General features: G+C 51.1%; 2 protein-coding genes across 6 annotated transcripts; one reads left to right on the forward strand and one right to left on the reverse strand.

The window, feature by feature from the left end:
• Nucleotides 1-528: 528 nt before the first annotated feature.
• PERCC1 (proline and glutamate rich with coiled coil 1) lies at nt 529-2,585 on the reverse strand. Its single transcript, XM_031506118.2, has 2 exons — nt 2,519-2,585; nt 529-1,410 (listed from the first exon to the last, which is right to left on the reverse strand). The coding sequence occupies exon 2, from the start codon at nt 1,376-1,378 to the stop codon at nt 680-682; it is 699 nt and encodes a 232-aa protein (XP_031361978.2). The 5' UTR covers nt 1,379-1,410; nt 2,519-2,585; the 3' UTR covers nt 529-679.
• A 3,030-nt stretch (nt 2,586-5,615) lies between these two features.
• On the forward strand, nt 5,616-24,481 carry LUC7L (LUC7 like). Of its 5 annotated transcripts, none has more exons than XM_077786808.1 (11): nt 5,616-5,793; nt 6,396-6,466; nt 7,571-7,665; nt 12,561-12,659; nt 13,333-13,443; nt 13,873-14,016; nt 14,404-14,580; nt 15,272-15,360; nt 19,657-19,686; nt 20,591-20,755; nt 23,045-24,481. In XM_077786808.1, the coding sequence occupies exons 4-11, from the start codon at nt 12,564-12,566 to the stop codon at nt 23,184-23,186; spliced, it is 954 nt and encodes a 317-aa protein (XP_077642934.1). In that variant the 5' UTR covers nt 5,616-5,793; nt 6,396-6,466; nt 7,571-7,665; nt 12,561-12,563; the 3' UTR covers nt 23,187-24,481. The 5 variants fall into 5 exon arrangements, with proteins under 5 accessions (XP_077642934.1, XP_021404265.1, XP_021404263.1 ...); XM_021548590.3 differs by lacking the exon at nt 6,396-6,466 and adding an exon at nt 21,764-21,825 and having other exon boundaries at nt 5,622-5,793; nt 23,045-23,133; XM_077786807.1 differs by having other exon boundaries at nt 5,779-5,793; nt 6,396-6,833.
• The last annotated feature ends 61 nt before the right edge of the window (nt 24,482-24,542 follow it).

Below are 24,542 nucleotides of genomic sequence, written 5' to 3' on the forward strand. Positions count from 1 at the left end.
CCACTCCTGCTGCTGGGAGGGCACAGGCTGGGGGGTGGGGGGCAGCTGCACCCTGGGCTCAAGGCAGGGGGTGGCCGCCCCTTCCCGCGTTCTTTTCCCTTTCAACACCAACACAAAGCCACCACAAAGCAGAGGATGCCTCGGCTATGCCCTGGTAACAGCCAGGTCCAGCTGTGGGGAGGAAAAGCCAGCCCTGCTCTCCTGTGTGGGTCCTACCCTGGGGCAGGGGAGCTGTAGGGCACAGTGGGTCCCCAGGGCAGTGCTGGGTCCCCCTGCGTGCTGACAGCCGGGTGCTTTATGAGGCCCCGCGTCGCCCTTTGCCCCGGCGCGGCCGAGATAAGGGGATGGGATCCTCCGACTTGGGCCGCAGAGTAAACACGGCTGCTGGCTGCTGGCTCCTGCCCGCACCGCTTCCCTGCTCCTCCCGCTGCTGCCAGCAGCCCCCGAGGGTCGTGCCAAGCCGTGCCCTTTGTCTCTGGCAGCAGGGACACCATGGTGGCGGGTGGCGAAGGACACCGCACACGCTGCTGCCTGGCGGGAGGGAGTCATTTATTCACTCGTCCCATCACCGGCTTCGGCCCGGCAGCTCTGAGTGCCCCGTGCTGGCACCGGGGCCACCGGGTTTATCATTAACTGGGTGGCACGTGGCAGGACCAGAGCCCCCGGGGCCACAGCGGGGTCACAGCCCAGCAAAGGGCTCTGCCTCCAGCCCCGGGCGGCCCAGCAGCTCCCGCCCAGCGCCTGGCAGCTCTGGGCCTGGCTCCACTGTCCAGTTGGCCAGGAGGTCGCTGAAGTCAGGGGTGCCAGAGTGGAGGAGGCTGGCGGGACCTGGGCCTGGCTCTTTCCAGAAGGAGGGCGGCAGCTTCCTGCGGTGCATGGGGGTGATGTGGCCGTACTTCCTCTCCAGCCGCTGTGTCTTGCCGCCGGCCGCCCGCGCGGGCAGGCAGCGGTGCACGCCGTACTCGAAGAGCTCGGCCAGCGGCCCCAGCCTGTGCGTGGCCCCCGGGCTGCCCCGCGGGGCCTCGGGCACAGCCTCGGCGCTCGGGGGCGAGCCGCAGTCCTGGGGCACGGGCCGGCTGCTGGCGGCCTCCTCCCGGCCCCGCCGCCCGAAGTAGCGCTGGATGTCGCAGCTGATGAGCTCCGAAAACCTGAGGAGACGCAGCGTGGTCTCAGCAGTGCTGGAGACGCCGGCCAGCTCCGGCCTCACGCTCTCCTCCACTGCGTCCACGTCCTCCTCCTCTTCCTCCTCTTCTTCTTCCTCCTCCTCCTCGGAGAGGTCAGGGAAGTCAGGCTCAGGGTGCGTGGGCAGCAGGAGGCCGTGTGGGAAGGGCGAGGGCAGCCGCAGCTCGGCCAGGGGCTGGATGACTCCTGCAGCCATGTCAGCGCTCAGAGGCACCCCCAGGAGTCACCCTGTGGGCAGGGACAGCGGGGTCAGGGTGACACCAACCCTGGCACCAACCCTGACCCACTGCCCAGCAACCCTGAGAGGGCAAGGGACCATGTTGTGCCATGCCGTGACCAAGGTGGGGCCACAGGGCAGCAGGGATGTTCCCCATAAATAATGGGGTGTGGGATGTACCCACCAAGCTGTGGGGAAGAGGGCAGTGGGGGTATTCCCCCTGGGACATCCCCACTCAGCCCTGGCACAGCAGGCACCAGGGGTGCCCCCACCAAAACATGGGATCTGGGGCAGCAGAAGCATAACCCTGAGTCGTGGGACATGGAGTAGCAGAGATGCCATTCCCCTACAAGCAACAGGACATGGGACAGTGGGGGTGTTCTAACTGAGCCCTGGGACATCGAGCAACAGGGATGTCCCCATCAAGCCATGTGGTGTGGGACAATGGGAATGTGTCCCTAAATCATAGGATGTGGGGCAGCAAGGCTGTTTGACATGGGTGTCCACACCAAGTCATGAGATGCAGGGCAGTGGGGATGTTTTCCAGAGCTGTGGGGCAGAGGGATGTTCCCCTTCACCCCAGGGCTGTGCATGGGGGTCAATGGGGGCTCAGCACCCACCCTGCAGCTCAGCGCCACAGAGCCCCATGCCCTGCCCACACCATGGGCCCTTGGGTTTCCCAGTGACAGAGTGAGCCCACCACCTCCTTGCCCTGCCTGGGTGGGCTCTGACCACAGCTGGGTTTTACTGAGGTGGACCTGGCCCCTTTCTAGCTCATGCTCCCTTGCTGAAGGGTCCCCAGCCTTGCTGCAGAACACCCCTGGCCATACTGCGAGGGTCTCAGGGCACGACCAAATCCTGGGGAACCAATCCTGCCCCTGGCACACCAGCATGGTGCCAGGACCTGCACCCAGCCTAAGATCATCCTTTCCATCTCTCCGTGTCCCTCTTTGCGCCATCCCCACCGCGGTACCCCCGGTGCTGCCCCGGGGGGCTCAGCCTCACCTCTGGGCTGCGGGGAGGGGGGAGCAGGGCCACCACAGCCTGCCCTGGAGCCCCCCTCAGCCGGAGAGACCCCCGAGCCAGGTGGGCATTGCCCGGCCGCGGTTCCGCACTCACCTTGGCGCTGCCGCCCGGCCATGCATAGGCTCCCGTGCCGCTCCCCCTGCCCGTCCCTCCACCTGGGCCTGAAGTATTTATAGCGGAGCAGCGAGCTGACGGCTGGCAAATATTTGGTAGCCGTATTGTAATAGTAGACTCGGTAAACAGAGCCGGGGTTTGCTTTAGCACCCAGCAACGGGAGAGCGGCGCGGGGAGGGACGCGGGGATGGAAGGCAGGGCTCACCTTAATGGTTCACTCGCCAGGGGATTTTCAAGTGTTGTCCCTGTAAATTCACCTATTAAATCGGCAGCCCCAGCTGCCGAACTGCCCGCACACTTGTGCCGAGGGCTCTTATCTCCCTGCTGATTGGAGGTGAAATCAAGCTTTGTCAAATAGGCGTAAAATTAAATTTCATGCTATTTTGACTCCTGGAGTAGGGATCTTCTGAAGAACATACTGCTTATCGAGCCATGCCTCTGCAAACAGGGGCTGCCGCTGCAGTGGGCAAAGCCCTTCTGTGGGTACCCCCAGCTGCTACTCCACCACCCTCATGCAGGTTCAGACCACCCATCTCCAGCCTTGTGCTCCTTCAAGATGGATGTTGGACTTCCCAGCCAGGCCTGGGAGGGTTTTGGAACCTGTGGATGCAAAGGTGGATATACCATGTGGAGAGTGTCTGGGCCAGTGGGGACAGACCTGGATGACAGCATTTTCACCCCATGCTATGGCGCGTGGCTCCCCTGTGAGGACAGGGACAATGGCAATCAGCTCAGGTCCCAGACAGGCTGTGCTGGAGGTGCCATCTCTGCCCTGGCAGCAGGAAATGCCAGCAGGGTCAGCACAGAACAGGGCCAGGGGACACAGTGACTGGGGACACAGGATGGCCAGAGGGCACAGGACAGCCTGCCCCTGAGAACTGAAGGGATGGCAGGAGCCTGACGCAGCACCAGACCCTGTCATGTGTTGGGGACACTCAGGGAGTGGGACACCAGCCACTGGGCTTGGGGACAGCCACAGTCCTGCTCCAGAGCTGCCCTGCTCTCCTGTTTTTGGGGTAACCACAGCTCCTAGTTTCTCCCTCGGAGCCCTCCCTGCCCCCTGCCCTGAGCACCGTGTTCTGAGGTGTCTGCAGTGCTGAGATGGGGCTCCCAGCTCCGGGCAGGGTGCAGCACTGGCGAGGGCAGTGTCCCAGCCTGGCCGGGCTGTCGGCCGCCCGCTCCCCGGGCCGGCAGCCCTGGGGCTCCCTGCAGGGGCAGGGCTGGGCACCGGCTCCGCTGAGCTCCCTCTCCTCTCTCCGAACACCCAGTGGCGCAGCGCGGCGGGAGCAGCAGCCACCCGGGCACTGCCGGGCAAACACGGCGGACGGATGGCAGCTCATTAGCCACGGGCACCCTTCGGTCTGCTCCCTGCCACCCACCCGCCCGGCACGGCCCGGCATGGCACAGCTAGGCACAGCTACCGGCCAGCCACCCTGATCCCCAGCCCGCAGCCACCTGTGTCCCAGGCCCTGTTCCCGCAGTGCAGGAGATGGGCACACAGCCTCGGGGGCAGTCCGGCCGGAGGAAAGGGCTGCCCTGACCCTTTGGCCAGGTGGGAAGGGTCTGGCCGTGCTGGCGAGCAGGGCCGGGTGTGGGACAAGGTGTGGGTAGCACATGTCTTGGCTGCTGGCTCACAGAATTGGGAGTGATGAGGTGTCCGTCCTCTGTGGGAAGGAGTCACGCACTTAAGGAACACCCAGGGCTCGGCAGGACCAAGGGCGAGCAGCAGGGAGAGGCAACGCCACTGCTCCTGCAGCATTTGCACCATTCGAGTGCCCAGGGTGGTTATCCCTGCTCCAGACTTTGCCAGGGCCGGGCATGAGGAGCTCCTGTCCCACAGGGAAGGGGTCTCCTGTTTGCAGAGAGCCCCGCAGACAAGCAGGGAGGTCGCAGACCCCACTCGGAGGTGAGACTGATTCTGCTGAGCCGGGATGCTGCAGCGGAGCGGGGCCCTGCCGGGGCTGGCTCACGGTGCCTTTCCCGGGAAGCCAGCGGAGCTTCAAAGCTGCGGGAAAGCCAGGCATGGCTGTGGCAAAGGAGCATCCTGCAGCAGCGCTCCGGCTCTAACCTCGCTGCCTTTGGAGCCCTGCGGCAGCAAAGAGAGCGGGTGGGATTTCTCCGGCAAGGGGAGCATCCAGAGCAGCCGGGGCGGGGAGCTCAAGGTGAAGAGACAAGAGGTAAAACTCATGGGGGTGGTGCGAGCTGGAGCTCAGAAAGCCAGGCAGGGAACGCAGCACTCGGCAAAGCTCCGCAACAGCCCAAGCTCCTGCGAAACCACGGCCTCATCTTCCTCCCAGCAGCTGGGAGAGCAGCAGCAGCCACGGGCCGTCCGCTCCTGTCCTGCCGCGTCCTCGGTCTCTCCGGGCTGTACCCGGGTGCAGGGGGGTTCGTCCCCTTGTCCGTGCGCCCACCCTGCCTACTGCTGCTTCCGCCTGCTCCGGCCGTGTGTCCCATCACCCCGACCCCGGCAGGGGCTTTCCCTGCCCCACCTTCCCCGCCCCACCTTCCCCACGGCGGCTGCCACAGCGCGGCGGGGACGGGCCTGCTCCGGGCACCAGCCGGTCCCGGCGCCGCTGCGGTCTGGCTACCGTGCCCACGCCCGGCGAGCCCCGGGGCGGCACCAGGGCGGTGTCGGGGTCCGGTTCCACCGCGGCGGGGCCGGAACGATCCCCGACCGCCCCTCGGCGCCACCGCGCCCCTCCGACACCACTGCCCGAACAGACCACGCCCCCGACAGAGCCACGCCCCCGACATCACTGCCCAATCAGACCACGCCCCCGACAGAGCCACGCCCCCGACATCACTGCCCAATCAGCCCACGCCCCCGACATCACTGCCCAATCAGCCCACGCCCCCTGACATCACTGCCCAATCAGCCCACGCCCCTCGCCACAGCCACACCCCTCTGACATCACCGCCCAATCAGACCACGCCCCTCACCGCAGCCACGCCCCTCTGACATCACCGCCGCTCCGCTCAGACCACGCCCTCCAGGCTCGCCCCACCCGCAGCCCCGCCCCTCTGGGCCCGCCCCTGGCGGACTACCCTTCCCGTCATGCCGCGCGGCGCAGGGCGGGGCCGCTTCCGCTCAGCGCTCGCCGCGCGTCGCCGCCGCTGAGGCCGCTGAGCCGCCGCCGCCCCAGGCCCCGCTCCCGGTCTCGGTCGGAGCCGCCGCCTCCGGACCGGCCCCGCCATGTCGGCCCAGGCACAGATGCGGGCCCTGCTGGACCAGCTGATGGGCACGGCCCGGGACGGTGAGTAGGGGCGGGCGGGGCCTGCAGGAAACGCCGCGGCCTGGCGGCCACCTCACCGCGCGAGGCCCGGCCCGGCCACCGCCGCCGCTCCGGACCCGCGGCGCGATCCGGCCCCGCCCGCCCGGCTCCAGCCTCGGCGCGGCGGAGCGGGCCCGGGCCCGGGCCTGGCGGCGCTCGGGGCGGAGGGAGCCCGGGAGGGCCCGCGCCCGGCCGGCGGGGATCCCGCCGCGCCCCGGCCCCGCAGAGCGCCCGGCGCCCCCCGCCGCTCCGGGCCGCCGGCAGGCGCGGGGCCGGCTCCGTGCCCGCACGTCCAGCGGCGCGTAGGTAGGTGTGCCCGCAGCGCCGGGTGCTGTCCGAGACGAGAAATGTGACAGCCCGTGCAAAGTACGGTCCCGCTGCGGTTTGTGTCTCCCTTCTGCGACTCGTTGGGTACTTAAATTCCCTTTGGCACGTTAACAGGGCTGTCCAGGCACTTTGCACTTTGTTTCGTAAGTGAATAAGTGCTTTTCTTTCTCTGTGTATTGAGTTGCTATTGAATTGCTTCCCATATTTTTATTTCATACAAACTGAACAATTGTGGCCCCTCTATTTTATTTATAAAGGTTCAGTGTATCTTTGCCTGCCTACATCAATCTGCAAGGGAGTTGCAGAAAAGCCTCATGTTCATCGAGCCGTGAGTCACAACCAATTTTTAAAGCTGTTATAACAAAAAAAAAAAGTGTTTGCTTTTTTTCACAAGTAACTTTAAAAGTGTAGCTTAGAAAGAAAAAAAAAATTTAAAAAAAATTTCAGTAGACACAACATTATTCCTGGATGCTTGTGAATCCTAAACTATATTCATACTTTAGTATTACACATACCTGTGTCATATGCACAGATGAGCTTTAAAATTGTCACATACCATTACCACTTTGCCTTTACTTTTATGTATCATTCCCCTGACTTCCTTACTGCAGGTGTGGGCAAGAAAGCTTTTCCTTTAAAACTTTTCAACAATGGGCATAAAATTCTGCAGCTGAGGTCTTGAAGAATGCAGATGGGTATAGTATGTGTTGGAGCTCGCAGTGTGTATTGACTAACTTTGTTTCTTTTTTTATTATTTATTTTTTTGCTTTTCTGATATTGTCTCGTTTAAGTGGCTCCTGAGTGTAAAATGTCCTCTGAGGGTGGGCTGTGGGTGGGAGCACATGGTGTGTTCCAGGCCAGGACCTGCCAGCTCCTTCCTTGCAGGGCCTGGGAGAGCACACCTTGCATAGTTGGGTTCCAGACCAAATGGACTGATGGTTCAATTAGTGCCTGAGCAAAGAGCAGTTGTCTATAAATTTTTCCCAGCACAGCCCTCTTTTATGATCTGATAGTATGGGGTTTCGTATCTCCTGCCCCTTCTTCACAGTAAGAAAAAGAAAGGGTGGAAAAAAAAAAAATAACAGGTTTTGGCTGGGAGCCAGCCTGTCTGTCTCCTTTTCTCCTCTGGCTGTGCTGCTTCTTTATGTGGATGACAGGCCTTGGACATTGCTTGGCTCGCCAGCACTGTGTTTAACATGGTGTCCTGGATGAATAAATGCTAAAATAGTGTTTGTTGCCAATTATAAGTGTTCCAGAATATCCTCTTGCCCTCTAAGCTATTTTTTTTTTTTTTTTTTTTTTTTTGGAGTAATTTTGGGGAGCAGGAGCACCAAATATTTTAATCTGCATTTTGAGGTGAAATGTTCATGCTGATGCCTATGTTCTCTTGGTGTTCTAATGTCTCCTTATTTAAACCACACATGAATTTCAGGAGATGAAACCAGACAAAGGGTGAAGTTTACAGACGATCGTGTGTGCAAGAGTCACCTGCTGGATTGCTGTCCCCACGATATCCTGGCTGGAACAGTAAGTGTGGCATCTGGAATAAGGGATTCTGGTGAGGAGGGTGTTGGTACAGCTCTTGTCTCTGCAGGGTGGGTGACTTCTAGGAGAGATCTTTCTGTGCTCAGAGAGCAGTCATAAACCTAATTCCACTTCCTGTGACCCATGTATGGAACTGCTGTCACTTCTCAAAAAAAACCCCAAAACCATCCAAACAAAGAACCAAACTAAGAGCTCTCAGAATTCACCCGAGATGCTTTTTCTTTCACAATCCTGTGAGAAGTTGCAAAATTATTTGTCTTAACATTTTGAGATAAGTCAGAGCTTGCAACTTGTCCTGTGGTGGTTCCAAGCCTGTAGCTAGGCTGCTGCCCTGGTTCACTGCTGCATGTTCAGGTTAGCAAGTGTTTTCTTAGCAGCTGCACTAATCCTTGGAGATTTGTAGTCTCCTTGCCCCAGCCCTGATGGAAGAGCAGCTTTTGTATTGTTATTGTGGTGATGGTGGCAGGTTACATCTCTGGCTGAGTGTTGGTTGTTTGAGCTGCTTGGTTGTTTGTGTCACCGTGCCTGACTGGTTTCAGACACTTGTCTCAGCTCCTTTGCTGCTCCCTGTGGGAACAGAGCTGGCCAGTGTTCAAAGGTTTGGCTCACGTGCTGCCTCAGAGAGCAGAAGGTGATGTGGGCTTTAACAGCGAGCTCGTGTGGAGGAAGTGTTCATTTGAGGCTCCCAGATGAAAGCTGCAGCCTGGCTGTGGAAAGAAAACTGTGTTTCTTGTCACCATCGTTGTGCAGCAGTCACAGGATGGAGGTGAATGTGGATGTTTGAAATCCATCTTGGCCCTTGCTGTTTGCATGAAATACTGTGGCAATTCAGTGTCTGTCCACTTAACCAGATTGTTGAAAGATGCTGTGGTTATTTATAGCCCTTCCTGCTGCTCGTTAGGGAGCTGGCTGGCACAGTGGATCTTCAGCAAAGGGAGGGCTGGCACTGCTGCCCCTGCTTGTGTCACTGCCACAGCAGCAGTGTGGCAGCACTGGTAGAAAGAGCTGTAGCAAAAGCTGCCTCTGCTCTGAGCACTCAGACTTAAGCTGCTCAGTGGCTGCCTTTGCATATAAGATTGGAAAAGCTGAATACCAATCTCTGTACCTCTGTTTTTTGAAATTAATTTGAAGCTCAGATGTGTTTTGCAGTGCTTGTTCCATCAGCCTCCATATGACTTCACCTCCATTTCAGAATTTTAAACTTACAATCCTTTGTATAAGTCACTGTGGTCAGGGTGTGTTTTTTGGCACGAGATTCTAGAACAGTTTTTTGGAGCCCAAAGCATTGTTTGAAGATGAAGGCTGCCTTCTACCTCTTCTGGCAGGTTTTCAGAAAGAGAGTAAATGGTGAGTTTAAGCGGTAGTTCAGCAGAAGTGATGTGTGTGAGCTGTTGCCAAAGTTGGAGGAAGTCTGAAGTGTTTCAGGTGGGTTGTGAGTCTCCTGGGCCAGAGAAGCACCTTGAGGAATTTATTTCTTCTGTTTTTACTTGTCTTGATTGAGTTATCCTTTCCCTCTCACTGTGGAAGTTGTGCTCAGAAACTGCAGGAGCAGGAAGAAAGACTGCTCCTGCACAAGTGATCTTGTGGCTCACTCACATGATTGTGTGGTAGCCTGGAAGTGGGTGTGCAGTTCTACACCTCTGTCAGCAGGTTACTGGGGCCAGAGCAAGTGTTGGTGCTGCAGATCTGTGTTGAAAGAACATGTGATGTCCAGAACAGGAAGAGCATTTCAGCTGTCACTGCTGCCAGTACAGAGTGAAACCTAGTTGGAATGTGCAGTCTTCCCTCGTGTTCTCAGCCAGCTTCACTGGCACTTTACAGTGCTCTGCTCAGGAAGAGCTGTATGGGTGGATCTGTCTCAGCTGGGTGGGGTATAATCCATCTCTGGGTGTATTTCTGCAGAAATCAGGATCTTGGACCTCTTGGAAACTTCCAACAGATGCTCCAAGCCTTTTGGTGCTTGCTGTGTTGTGTCCTCCCCTAAGGCATTGTTACTGCTGCATCCTTAATGTGTGCAGCTATTCCTTAGTGGGAAGCTGATTGAAGGCAAGCAGGAAGCTGATCCCTTGGGGAGCTGTGCTCAGTGAAATGTGATGGAGTCCCACTCACTGACCTTCAGGAGCAGAGTAAGAAAAGGAGTCCAGACTGTAGGCAAAGCTCTGGAATATTCCTGAGAGCTGCAGGAGACCTGTTGATGTTTGCTTTGTTGAGGTGCATGAGTGTTCCTGATTGTAAGAGTTGTCATTTTAAGTTGGTGGTTATTCTGTTTTTGGCCCCAGAAACTTATCTAAACTTGCCACTAAATAACCTACAGTGGTTCTCTTTGGTCTCTGTGGGTAAGGAGGAACATTCTGGGAGAACAGGAGTTGGTTTAGTGAGATTGTGGGCTGTTACCAGGGCCCTTGTCATCCACATCGTTTGTGGTGAGTGCTGAGCTCTCTCTGCAGCTCATGGTAAACATATTTCTGTCAGGGAAAGTATGGTAGCACATTGAGAGGTGGCATCAGCTGGCAGTTCTCCTGAATTTCAGCTCCAGTAAGAGGTGGACAAATGAGCCTCAAAGCTGCCCAGATCGAGCATACCTTGGAAATTACATCCAGAGAATTAATTGTGTCCCCTGCTGGGGAAAATAAGTTGAAATCTGTAGGTTCTAGAATTGTTTTTTTGTGGGTTGAGAGGGGGGGTTTGTGCTTTCCTTTTTCACTTGGATGAAACTCTGCATCTCTGATCACTGTTAAAGCATCTTTGTGGAAATTTCATTTTGTGGTGAGTTGCCAGTTGAGTGGAGATCATAAGAGGTACTTCAGAATGTGGATTTCTCAGCAAATGGGAGCAGGACTAATTATCAGTGACATCTAAATGTCTTCAGTCTTTGTGTGTGTGTGGAGTTAAATCTTTGCTCAGGGTCTGCTGGTTGCCTGTTTCACATACCTGTGTTGTAAACCAGCCAGTGTTGGCAGGAGCAGGTCATGATCTCTGTGTAAAGGGTGAGTGTTCTATGACAGCCCTCCTTGGGATGAGAGGAGGCTTTGAGGCAGAAGGGCTGGTGGTCTTACCCCGAGTGAGCAATACCTGTGGAAGTCTCCTTGCTCTTGAACATCTCAAAGGACATGGGGGAAGATTTGAGGTTTATAAGCTAGTGAGAACTGAATGTTCTTCCCTGTGGAAGGTCAAGGGATTTGTTGTCTGTTAACAAGCAGGAAGAGGAATAGGGAACTTCAGAACAAGCATTGTTGGCTGTTCTAAAGTGGTGAGAGCCCCTTCTCTGAACTGGGGTTAGTGGCTCAGCTTGAAGGGAGAGCTCAGATAAGAATATTTACAATTTGTGACAATCACATCCAATACCATTATTTTCTCCCTATCTTGGGAAATGATCTCAGTAGAATGACCAGAAAAATGAAAGATGTGTCACATCACAGGAAGTTATTTTTGTGGTAAAATAACAGTAGCTCTCTAGCATTCTTTGAAGTGGCTTGCCTGAAGTTGAACATGATCAAGCTCTAAAAGTACCAACATGCTTTTTTTTTGTAGGCATTACATTTGTATCATTAGAGAGCTCAGCAGGAGCATTCTGGATGCAGTGTCTGTTTCTGTAGCCTGCTGCCTCTGGCCTCCTGGTTCTGGTAAATCCGAGCAAAATGAGGAAGGCTAAATAGTGGCAAATAGTTTGGATTTTTTTTTTCCTTTTTTAGAAGAGAAAATCCAGTAATGGGCACCTGCTGAAAACCTGAGCATAAACTGGTAGAGTTTGCTTTAGTTGCTTTGCTTCATTCTAAACACTGCTGAGTGCATTGTTTCATGTAAGCATCCCCAGCTTTAGTTTGTGATATTCCGCAGGGATTGAGAGTTATCCCAGTTCAGTTTTCTCTGCAGTTCACTGAGTTGACACCTGTTGTGCACATTGAGGTTTGGGCTCCTGGGGACTGGTGGTGAGAGTGAGAGAAGTGGTGGGTTGGGGTGTTCCCTCATTCAATGACATGTACCCTGCCATTCCTCCAGTGGCTCACAATTAGGGCTTTTATTATTTTGGCTTTCAAAATGTCATTTTCTTCTTCTACTCTTAGAATAAGATAAAGGTTCTTTGTTACAAGTTGATAATGTTGAAATGCAGCTTCCATGTCTTGAGAGCATAATTGACTTGGATTCATGTGGCTGTTAACTACTAGGTGGGAGAAAAAATAACAAATTCAAATAATTTGGAGTGCAGTGGGAGGGAAGGGCAGCTTTCTGGGGAGAGAGATGCTCTTAAGTCTCTCATCAAATGGGCTTATGTGTAGGACTTTGCTTTGCGGGCCAGGTTTTCAAATTCCAGGCTGCAGCTGGATGTGGGAAGGGTCTGTCTGTGGAATTAATAACACAGTCTGTCTGTTGTTGCTGAGTGTGGGGTTGTGCATTTCAGCTGGCTGTAGCCCTTAATCCTTTTAAGTCCTTTTGTTGTTGATAGGAAGTATTCTGTGTGTATCCTACAATTTGGTATGTCATATGTTATTTGGGCTCATCCTGACACAGATGTGCATTTCCAGAGGAGATTTAAACAGGTATATTTTCCTGGGCTGTGGCTCTAGGATAGGAGGCATTTGCAGTTGGTGCCTATTGAAGGGGACCCTCCCAACCATTTCTGAGGCTGTCTTGGGACTTGAAGCAGGGGTAGGACTGGACTTAAAGCATTTGGGCTGTTTTAATGTTCCCAGGACATCTACAAAACGAGTTCTGACAAGCATGTGGTTCTTCTGGCTGGTTCTGGTACTGAGAGGTTAAGAGAAAGCTGCTTTTCATGAAAATACTTTATTTTGATATGATGCAGTTGGCAAGAGACATCTGCTGCTTGTTGCTGTAATGGAGGGTTCTTATGTGGGTTCTCCTTTTTCTTCTAACAGCGAATGGACCTGGGAGAATGTACAAAGATCCATGACTTGGCTCTGCGAGCAGATTATGAGATTGCAAGTAAAGAGAGAGACCTGTTTTTTGAGCTGGATGTAAGTATGGAGAAATTTTACTTTTGGGGAAACTGCTTCTTGAAGTTACTGGGCTGAACAGTAAAACTCAGTGGCCATTTCGGCTCATCATGTTGCTTGATGTGTTACCTGTCCAGAATGCAGCCCCTTCCTGAATGTCAGCCTGACTGCTGACTGGAGAATGCAGAAGTAATTATGGCCTTTGCCACCCCATTAGCCCAGCTAGTTGGGAGGCTCCCTGGCATTCCTTGGATCCCACACCTGCTGCAGGTTCTTGTAACCTGGTGCACTGTCCCAGAAAGATTTAACATTAAAAGCCTTCTGCTCAGTAGTTTAACTTTTGTCAGATTTAGCTTTCATTTTTTTCTGTGATGGAACATATCAAGGGGAAGCACAATTCTGTCTTTCCTTTTCATGTTACTTCGGTGCTTTTGTCTTTGTGCCTGTTGCTCCTGCATAGGAAGGAAGTTGTAGTGCAAAGCTGTGTTGATGTGTCAAGAGTAAAGGAACTGGGTCAGGCTTACAGGGCAGGGGTCAAATATAAGTTGTTCTGCAAAAGTGTCACTTGGGTTTTTTCTCAAAGCATCTCTTCTTGAGGTTGTTTTGCATTATACAGGATTGCAGCTATGACTGTCACAGCTGCATCTGGCACGGAGAGCAGCTTCATTTCACAATTCTTTGTCTGATCATGCAGGCGATGGATCACCTGGAATCCTTCATTGCAGAGTGTGACAGGAGAACAGAACTGGCCAAGAAACGCCTGGCTGAGACACAGGAAGAGATCAGTGCTGAAGTGTCTGCAAAGGTATTGGCCTTTAGCATGGAAGTAAAGCATATTGGTTTCTTCCCCATGCTATGAAATATTACCATAATATTTTAGGATAGTAAGTCCATCATCCCATGATTTTTGTTTCATTTAACAAATGCTCGTGGAGTTTCCTTTTTGGGAACTTGACTAATTGGGCCAATACAAGACATTTCTGAAGCAGATTTTGTGGCCTCTGTGCTGACCTGTAAGCCAGAAATGACTGGCAGATCATGATCTCTCTACATCCAGTTTCTCTCTTTGCCACATGTCTGACTGTGTTGATGTTGGTCCACCAGTCCCTTTGGAGATTCATGGCCATCTTCCAACAACCGATTTCATTACACAGTATTTCTTTAAAAAAATGAAAAGTTGTCCTGCAAGCTTTATCACATTTTTGTCTTACTAAAAACTAACTATTCTCTTCAGGCAGAGAAAGTCCATGAGCTGAATGAAGATATTGGAAAACTCCTAGCTAAAGCTGAACAGCTGGGAGCTGAAGGAAATGTTGATGAGTCTCAAAAGATCCTGATGGAAGTGGAGAAAGTCCGAGCGAAAAAGAAAGAGGCAGAGGTACGGTGTTGGCTCTCCTCTGGGTTGTCACAGGAGCCTGGACTAGGCTGGGTGGTTTCTGCCTCTTCCTGTGTGCCAGCACCTCCTTTTGCATTTCCAGCCATGTGCCAGCAAACAGGTGGATGAAAAGATTTTTAGAAACTTTTATCTAGTGTAGGGAGCTGCCTGGGGTGGGGAGGGCTTCGTCCTCTGAAATATTTGGTTACCAGTCCCTTGCAGGGATAAACTGTTGGGTTAGCTGTGCCCACAAAACATTTGTGTGGCACCTCCTTTGTGTGAGGGTGGGCTTTGATTCTTCAAAGCAATTCTTTGCAGGGGTTTCCTTGGAGGGTTGTGTCTGTGTAAGAGTTCCCTGACATTTGTGTGGGCTTTCTTGCCTTCCTGTAGGAAGAATACCGAAATTCAATGCCTGCATCCAGTTTCCAGCAGCAAAAGCTGCGTGTGTGTGAAGTCTGTTCCGCATATCTGGGTCTCCATGACAACGACCGGCGTCTTGCTGACCACTTTGGAGGCAAATTACACTTGGGTTTCATTCAGATTCGTGAGAAACTGGATCAGCTGAGGGTAATTCTCTCTGTTTTAAACCTTCTCTTTGTAGTTCTGAAGACCTTGAACACTTCTATTAAATTAATACAGAATTCTTTGCAGAGGGCTTGTAAAAGCTCAGAAATTTCCAACTGCAGAATTCCTAAAGCATCAAACAGAGCTTTGTTTAACCTCGTCTTGGGTTCTCTTCTGTCTTTTCTGGGTAACTAAATATGTACCCTCAGAATCAGCCAAACCAGAGCACTGCTATAATTTATTCCTTGGAGCTTTGGTACAGTCATTCTCATTAACATGAAAATTTGTTACTCTGGGTTTTTTTTGACTTTGAAACCTTTTAATGAAATGTTAGAACTGAAGTTTCACTTGGTTCTGTCAGTGAAAAGATCTTGACAGGCTGAAGCCATTAGGAGTTTTCTGAAATAGTTTGAAATGGGTTGTGGTACTGACCTTGCTTGCAAACAGAGACCTTTAGCTGAGTAAGAGTTGTGATTCCTGTGCCTCACTCACAGTGCATTGAGGTCAGTGCCTCAACTGAGAAAAATGAGGACCCTGATAGAGATCTTAACTCAGCACATAAAATGCAGTGCAATGGTTCTTTGTCTTGCTATTGGAATGGTCTTCCTGCAGATCTGACCTGTTACTGTATGACTGTAAATAATGGCTGTTACTGTATTGCTGAAATATGATGTGGATTTCTTTTTTCCCCTAGAAAACAGTGGCAGAAAAGCAAGAGAAGAGAAACCAGGATCGTTTGAGACGGAGAGAGGAGAGAGAACGAGAGGAGAGGATGGGCAGACGGTGAGTGAGACCTGGGAACTGGTCTGTGAAGTTTAGAAGTATCTGATTCCTTGTACATGAGCACTGCAGGAGTTCAGCATCTGCTTCTGGAGTGGCTGTTGGATGTGCTCCAGATGCTGTGTGAGCATCTTGGGATTCACAAATCCTCCACTCCTCCACCTTAGAGTGATTGTACATGTATTTTGACCTTCACTGTGTGTCTGACAGGTGGGAGTTCCCTGTAGTCTTCATGTTTATATTGGTCTAATCCCTGTTTTAGGGAATCTGAATAAAATACCCTCATCCAGAGCACCTGAGTGGGAAAGTTTAAGATGAGTGAGGATTAGGCTTGCTCAAAAGGCAGTAGTGATGCAGAAATTCCCTGGACAGCCCTCCTCACTGCTTGGAGTCTTGGAGGTGACAAATGGGCTGGTGTCCCTGTGCCAATAGTGGACTGCATGTAACTTTTCTACAATAAGTGAGGTGTTTTGGCAAGCATTTCCTAAGGAAGCTGAGGGATCCCAAGGAGTGGCTGTTTCTGGTTGTTGTAGTTATGTGTGTCACTTTCTGGTCAGATGTCTAATTCCTGAGCAGTGGGAGGGGCTGGAACATTGGTTTTCTCAGGACAAGCTCTTCTGCATCTTGCTAGCTGAACTGAAAAAAAAATTTCTTCTGTACTTAAGCTGAAGAGGCATCTTGTATGTAACAACAGTTCAGTTAGGCAGCCTGGTGTGGTTATTTGCAGGGGTCAGGCAGAGGAAGTGGCTGGATAGGAATGCTGTTCTGATTGTCACAGCATCTCCCTGGTTACCTTGTGTGTTTCTCCTCATGTACATCTTGCATCAAAAAGACCCTATCCTTGCTGCCTGTGCAGAGCTATTTTTGAAACTCAAGAGTCAGCTGAAGAGTGACTTTGTCTGGGGAATATGAGATTTATAACTGCAGTGTACTCTAAGATGGTGCTGGCTCTGGCTATACATTGCTGGAATTGCTGGCAAATGAAGCAGCATGGTGATTTTAGTGTATTATGAGGATTTGAGCCCCAAACTGTTAATTATCCATATTGCCTTATGAATGTTATGTATAACTCCAGTTAGGGTGTTTAATGTGGGTTTTTTTCTGGGGATTGCCTGGTGTGATATGGAGGAGCAGTTCATGCTACAGCTTTCTGTGGAATTGTAGCACTTCATGGAGAGCCTCACAACTTTGTTATCCGTGCAACTGTAATGCAGTTGAGTTTGGGAGCTGCAGGATCTGGAAGTAGCTTTCCAGTGCAGGAGTTAATCAAAAGGGACTGCTGTTGCTGCTGCTGTGGTCAGAGATGTGGAAGTGAAATGGGAAGTGTCTTCTTATGCAGCTGCTTCATGGCAGACCCACAGCAGGACCCTGCCTAACATGGACTCAGCTTGTCTCCATGGAGCATCTTCTTCCCGGAGGTCACTTCTCTGTAAAAATTTGTCAACAGAGTTGTTCAGGAAGAACCCTCTGGATCTTTTTGTTGATCCACATCTTCTCAAAATGCTGGTTTTCTTCCTCCTGTGGTGTGCCTGTCGTTTTGTTTTAGTGGTTAAAAAAAAAAACAACCTCAAACCCTCAATTCTTGAGAGCTAAAGAGCCTCTTGTGTTCATAGGTAGTCCATATGTGGATGCATCTGATGAGGGGGTTTGAAAGCTGCTTTTGAATGTTTATTTAAGGCTTAAAATAGGAAAGCTTCTTTAAGAACTGCATGGAGCTGGCCTAAAGTCTGAGTTCTTGCTGTTTCCATAAGACAGTACTTAGGGACTGTGGCTGGCCTTTGCTCTGGCTCTGTGCAGAGGCACCTGTGTGCTCCACAGGAAGGTGTTATGGAGTCAGGAGTGCCATACATGAGTTGTCTCTCCAAAATGAGAACTTGACCTGAGAGAGGATCCCAGTGGACACTCAGTGTCAGAACTGAGGTTAGAGACCACATTTCTCAGTCACTTATCTGCTGGGAGCTGTGCACACCATGTTCACAGAGGCATTTTTCCATCAAAAACTAATTGGTGATGTCTGCCACCTTCCAGCCAGCCCCTCTTACCCAGAGCTTGGTACTTTTAGGAACCACAAGAAACATGTTCCCTTCAGAGCTCTTCTTGTCATATCCTTCTATACAGCACCTTCATGGTGTTACTTTAGTTAAGAGAGACAGTATGGCTTGACTTTGGGAGTCTTTAGTGACTGACAGGCACTGTGATATCCCTGCAAACCTGTGGATTCCCTTGTGAAACTCTGCCTCTCACGGCTGTAATTAATTTGTCAATAAACTGGGATTCCACATAGGAATGAGTGAACTGGATTGCCGCCCTAGTGGTAATAAACACAAGTCTTGTGGGATGTTGCTGGTGGCTGTTGGGTACCCAGTAATCTCTTGAGACTGGAATTCTGTGGAGAAGTGGCCTGCTGGGAAGTGCAGACCTCAGTGTTTGCTTCCAGAGTACACCAGCAAACAAGTCTGGTGGAGGTGCCAAATGGATTTCCTTTGTGTCCAGCTGGACAAAAGACAGGTTATGAAACTGAGCAGAAAGTCTCTGCGATAGAGGGATAAAAAAGGAGGAAAGATAAAATAGACTTGCTCAGTCCTCTTGCTCCTATGGAGAGCAGACTTCTTTGTCTCCTGCTGTACAATGATTCAGGCTACTAAGGACAATACTGTTTTGTTGGATACTTCCTAAATTCTGAAGTTTGGTTCTAGGGAGTGATTATCAGATGTTTTTTGTGCATCCCCCTGCTTGGATGATAGGCATGGAAGGACAGCCAGGCTTTTCAGGGGATGTGGAGAGGCTTTTGTGGATGTGTGCACTGGCGGTTCAGAACAAAGTGGTCAGGAGGAAAAAGAACAGTAAGAACTTGGAGTAATTACAACTATCAGAAAAATCCAGTTGCCTGCCAGGTATCTCCAGGAGGTCCTGCAGCTCTGTCAGGTTCTGTTACGTGGGAATGGAGGTGTGTGGTTACTGCCTTGCTCTCCTGGTTTATCAGCTTTTCCTTCAGCTGGTCATGTGTGTTGCCACAGTGCATATTTCATTTGCAGACTCCAAGTTCACCTCCACTTTGTTTACAGTCCTTACCTGAATTCCTTTCTAATTTTGGGAGCTTTTTTAGCTTTCTACCATGGCTGAACAATCCCGTTTCACTGAAGAAATGTCAGTGCATGTAGATTTTCTTAATCTTGTCTTATCCAGGCATGGTTTTAAATAATGTTATTAAAACAGATGCTTCTCTATTGCTTCTTAAATTCTTGTCTGTGTGTAGCTTTCATGTCAGGGTGCCAGAACAGCTCTGTGGGATGTAAATGAAACCTGTGTGTGAGTCTGTGTGCAGTGGGGAGCAGTTACAGGAGTGAGTCTCTAAGTCACTAAACAGGGAGAGGAGCCACTTCTTAATTAAAGCAAAACAAGACTGTTCAGATGGTGTGTGATGTTCAGCTGGCTCTGAAATGTGGCCACGGAGGAAGAGGGAGGGTGCAGCTTCCATGTGCAGAGGTATTTTAAGTGGTGCTGAGTAATGGTGCTGCTGAAGTTGAAAGAATTCTGCCGTTGTTATTTACAAGCTGTCAGGAGCTAATGCTGACAGCAGTAAGCTCAGATTGCCACACAGGAGCTCTGAGGCTCCTGGAATGTGAGAAAGGATAGCAAGGCCTGGATTATTCTTCTCTAGTGCTTTCTAAGGATTTTCAGTTTATCTCTGTCACATGTCAGTAATAGTTCTTCTCTTGTGGCTTTGTTGCCTGTTTTTTCCTAGTTATCTTTCCCAAAAGGGAAAAAAATTTGATACAAATTTCTTTCTAATGTTGGGTAAACAAATACAAGGAGTGAAAAAAGGCTGTTCTTTCTTTATTAAAACCCCTTTAGCATGCAACTGCCTCAGAGGAACCAGAATCAGAAAACTGGCAGATGTCTTTCTGATTGGAGAGTGGCACTTCTTGAAAATGTTAGTTGATCCAGTTGGTGTTAGACTGCAGGGAGTAAAAAAGTATGTAACAAATATGCACAGAAGATTAGTTGGAAAGGTTCATTGAGGTGTTTTATTAATAGTATCTGGTTTGTAGACATTTTCTGTAGTGACAGGAAGCTCAGTGTGCAGAAATTCAGGTTTCCCAGTTTTTGACAAATTCTCACTCCTAAAACTGACACTAACTAAATGTTTCATTTCCAAATTTATTTTTTTTTTAAGTAATATATCATTTGAGGTATTGGTTATTCTTGTGAAGAGCTGCCAGGGTGGATGAATTTTCCTATTGAAAACCCACTGGCTGTATCATAACTTCTCTCACTTAACTCTCCTCTCCTTTCTAGGTCTGGATCAAGAAATAGAGATCGTCGAAGGTGAGTGCCCAGTTCTGCACTTCTCCCAAATGCCTGTTTTTGTTTCTCTCTAGCCTCTGAGGTTTTTCCTGGGTCTCACCAATGGAGTTCACTCAGTGCCTCAGTGTCTGTTTTGCTCCCTGAACAAGATGGGAAGTGCAGTATGGGCACTTCAGTGGTGCTGTTCAGCTTGGTGTGGCTCATGGGGCTGTAGAGCAGGTGCTGAGCAGCTTGGCCAGGATGGGCTCTGTGTAGTCCAGGGTGAGCCCATGGATGTCCCCAAGGCCTCTTTCAATAAATACCTGATCATTTCCACGATTGGAGTATCTGCTATCTATATAATACCTCAGATGTGAAAATACAGAGATTTGAGATTAAAACCCCCACATCTCTGGGAAGAGCTTGCCTTAATGCTATGGCATCATTCTCTATGATAATGGATCTGGAGATCTTCCTGCCTACTGCTTTCTTTGGCATCTTTCTTATTTTTAGAGCAGGATGAAATAAATCTGCTTCTAAAGTGCCAGACTTTCACATGGAAGATTCTCTTAGGGTTATGGTAATTTCACAGGGCACTTCCTTTTGCCTGTCTTCTACTTACATGGGCCTCACTTGTGAGCAATGCAGGGTTGTAAGCTCTGCTCTGGCCCTTGCTACATGCTTACAATAACGTTGGGAGCTTTTTCTATAAGCTCTCCAGCAAACTGAATAACCCACTGGAGTTTTGTTGGTAGCACAAGGCCCGGGAGGAGGAGGAGGCAGCCGCCCACTCTGAGGGTGTGGGGGATCAGCCTAGGGTGTGGGCAGGGATGTGGGGGCAGGGGCTGGGCTGTGTTGATGCTCTGGGTGTTTGTTACTCAGTAGAGGCTGAGGGGCAGCTCAGGGTGCAGATGTGAGGCACTGAGGCAGTCTGTGTTCCCTGCAGATCACGGTCTCGGGAGCGGAGGCGGAGACGCTCCAGATCAGCCTCCCGGGAGCGGCGGAAGTCTCGCTCGCGCTCCCGGGACCGACACAGGCGCCACCGGAGCCGCTCCCGCAGCCACAGCAGAGGTCACCGCCGGGGCTCCAGAGACAGGAGTTCAAAACACAAGTATGTATTCCCACCAGGAGTGCTTTGGAAAGGGGAGTCCTTGGCTCACAGTGATCTCCCTGGCCCATAGAGTGAGCAGGAGCGTGGCAGGGTTCTCCAGAGCAGCTGTGCTGGCCTGTGCCAGCTCCTGGGCCAAAGCAGGATTCCCCAGTGGCCTCACGTGAGGGCAGAAACTGCACAGCAAGATTCCAGCTGAGAGGAGAGTCTAGGAGACAGAACAGGTTCTCTGATTTGCAGTGCTGAGCCTCGAGCAGCATGAAGCCTCCCTGAGCTAACTGAGCTTCCCTGGGCCTGTAAAAGCCAAGTGCCTGAGAGGCAGTTTGAATGTTACACTTCTGTAGTTATTTTCTGCTTCCCAGATTCCTTCTCTCAGTGCTGGCATTGGGAAGGAGTCTGTGATTTGAGATCTGGGGAGAGTCTTCTGTTAGAAGGCTGCTTGAGAGAGAGAATTCTTTAGGAATCAGCGCTTTTTCCTCCTGAAAAAGAAATACAGGAGGAGTATACCATTCTTCTGTCTCTGAGGAGAAGCACTGTAGTCCAAAGAAGGGCTTAAAGTTTTTTCTGAAATTCAGCAAAACAGCCTCTGTGTTGGAGGAAGGATGAGGCAAGTGTGTGTAGGGTATTAGAAAAATTGACTGGAATCACTGTGTTCCCTTACAGCCCTTCTAAGCCCAGGAGTAAGTCTGCCTCCAGGTGCTTGCTGAGGTTAGATCTGGATTCTTTTAAAGCCTCCTGGTTAATAGGGGAGTGCTTTAGCACTGTCACCTGATAAGGCACCAGCACTCAAGTACAATGCTAGAAACAAACCTTTTGTTGTGTGTCTTGTGTCAGCTTGGCTAAGGGATAAGAAAAGCTTTTCTTTTAAAGATACCTGGTGAAGGGGAGGGAAATAATGGTCTGAAAAAAAAGTCTGTTAATAATTGAGGGGGGGTGTAAATACTGTTGATTCTCCAATGGCTGAGATACTAAAGTGCTTTTTTAAATCTGTCTTGAACATGAAAAATAAAGAAAAGAAGTTTGGACAATTAGGAAGTGAGGAAGATCCTGTAATAACTATTACTAAAGAGCAGGTAAGGGATTACTTCGGAACCCTTGAACACATCCAAAACAGCCCATTGAGATTGCAGGGGGATTGGCCAGCTGACACACCTGCACAAAATTGCTGAGAGCCGGGGACAGGCCAGGATCAGCTTAAGAAAACATAACCAAAACAAGAGAACAAACAGCAAAACCCTATTTCTTGAAAGAGAGTAGCTTCTGTTTTCACCTCGAAAGTTAATGAAACCTGCCCTCAGGTTCTGCTGGGCTGAGGTTTCATTTGCTGAAAGAACTATGGTGAGTGTCACAGGATCTGGAGAGCTCAGGGCAGGAGGTCTGCAGGCAGCAGGCATTGTTGTGGAAAAGGTAGAGAGTTAATGTCATCAGACAAACTGATGTTGAATGACACAGTTTAATGAAAATGAAATGGCTGTTGGGTTTTGGTGTATCAGTTCTGCAGTATTTTCAAGCCTTAAAATCAACAATAATGAAAGTGGAACCTCTGTTGTGACTGTAAAAAAACCCTGTGTACTGAGCTTTGAAGTAAAATCTAAGAGCCTCTTCTGAGCTCCCTCAGGGTCAGCTCCTTTTGAATCCTGCTATTCCCTAAGCTGGCAGGAATCACACAAGAAACAGCCTTTCAGATTAGACCTAATGTGGAGCCTCCTGTTTAATTCTGCGTGGGCTGACACAGGGAAGCGCTGCTGAAAATCTGTGGCTGTGAAAAGATGTGCCTGAATATAAATCTGTAGCATCCTGACTTTGAACCCGGGATGCAGCCAAAGCCAGCATTTGTCAGGATGCAAAGTGAGAAGCCCAGGGCTGAGCCAGCAAAGAATCCAGTTGGTATTTAAAGCAGTTGAGCAGAAAGCCACTAGCTTAGGGCGTAATGAAAAACTGCTCTGGAAGCCATGAACTGAGCTGAGTCAGAGATGAGGAAGAAATTGTAGGCACTTCAGGATGCCCAGAAAAATAATAAGGGGCACAGGAAACACCTGAGAGAGCCCCTGTAGGCAACAATTTGGAAGGATCACTCAGAGGAAGGAGGAACAAAGGCTGTGCTGTGCACAGAAACCTCGCAGAGGGCCCAGAGCTGCTGTCATGGGGGACCCACTCCCCGTGGCACAGTACCCAGGCACATTCCTGTAGGGAACTTGCATCCACAGCCCTGCTAGGGAAAGATGTTGCTCGGTGGGTATTTGACAATTTTTAGTTGTGAAGCTGATAGCAATGGTTTACTTTGTACTCCAGATCTTCTAGAGATCGATCTTCAAGAGAAAAGTCCCGAGACAGAGAGAGGAAAGAGAAGAGCTCTTCTGAGAGGCGGCACGAGAGCACAAATGGCAAATCTCGTTCCAAGAGGTCAGAAGAGAGAGAAGCTGGCGAGATCTGAACTCAAACGATCTGTGTTGCACTGTAAATAGTCTGATAAACATTCTACACAAAGCCTAAATTTCCCATTTATATTTACTGAATACAACTCATCTTTTGTAGTTTGGGATTTTTATTGTTTGGCAGATAGCTGTGAGTTTGTAGAGACACAGGAGTTACGTACTGTTTAACAGGATTTTGTTTTAGTAGGAATAAATAAATCTGGATGGATGGTTTTCAGTCCAGGCCAGCGTGGACACCCCACGTTTGTCCTGACACAGCGAGCGCAGCGGTCGGGGCCACGCTGTGCCTGGAGCCCTGAGCTGCCCTGACCTTTGTAATGCTTCAGCCCTTTCCAAAAAACCCACCTGACCCTTTGTGAGCACACCAGTAGCACTGGTTCTCAATTATTTTTTTTTCCTTCAGTTTATGTATGTTAAAAAAAAAAAATCAGATTTTTTTTTTATTATTCCTTTTAGTACTTAGCCACCTCATTTTTATGTCTCCAGTACTTGAGAGTTGCCTCACTTGCCCAGCTAAGGCAAAAAAGATAAAATTTGGCCCTGATCTATTCTGAAAGCTGTTTGTCATTGAGTATGACCAGATGAGCTGAAACATGTTTCTAAGCTGGGCTCAAGTCTGGTTTTAGTACCTTTACAGTTCAGATAGATGAGTTGGTGTGAGCAAAGCAGTGGGAAAGCCGGCTGCTTTCTCCCGAGAAGCACAGCCACAGCTCTGCCTATGTACTGTGCGCTCTGCAGTCAGAGCTTCCCGCGGGGCTCTCTGACCTGCAGACAAAGCGTTGTTGTTTTCCAGGCCAGTCGGGCAGAACGTGCCGAGGGGCGGAGGCGACTCGGGATGGAGCCCGTGCCGCTCCCGGGAGGGCGGCACCGGCCGTGTCCCGGGCGCTGGGAGCCGCTGCCTGTCGCCACTCGCTGGCTTGTGCCTCGGTTTGTTTCCCGCGAGGGCGGGGAGGCTGTGCCAGCCCCGGCCGCGGCCCCCGGGCTCGGCACCCGTCACCGCCAGGCCCGAGCCGCTCGCTCGCCGGTGGGGCGGCGAACCGCCGCCGGTAATTGCCGTTCCCGTGCCCGCTCCCTCCATCCCTCCCCGTTCCCCCGAACGCGGCTCCCCGGTGTCAGTCCCTAGTGCATGCCCCCTTCCCTGTCCGTTTTTACGACAAGCCCGCGGTTTCACGTGTTGTTTTTGTAAGCTCCGTGTGGGGCGCGGGGGGCGGCGGGCGCGCGCTCGGGGTGCCCGTACGCGCCCGTGCTGTTCTCCCGCGGTCTGAGCGCATTAAAGATCTGTGTTTGTGGCTCCCGCTGCTGCCCAGACTCGTTCTTGCGGGCTCTCCGCCCGCGCCGCCGCCCACACCGGACGG

This window comes from Lonchura striata, chromosome 16 (assembly GCF_046129695.1).
Source record: "Lonchura striata isolate bLonStr1 chromosome 16, bLonStr1.mat, whole genome shotgun sequence".
In the NCBI taxonomy this organism is placed as follows: domain Eukaryota; kingdom Metazoa; phylum Chordata; class Aves; order Passeriformes; family Estrildidae; genus Lonchura; species Lonchura striata.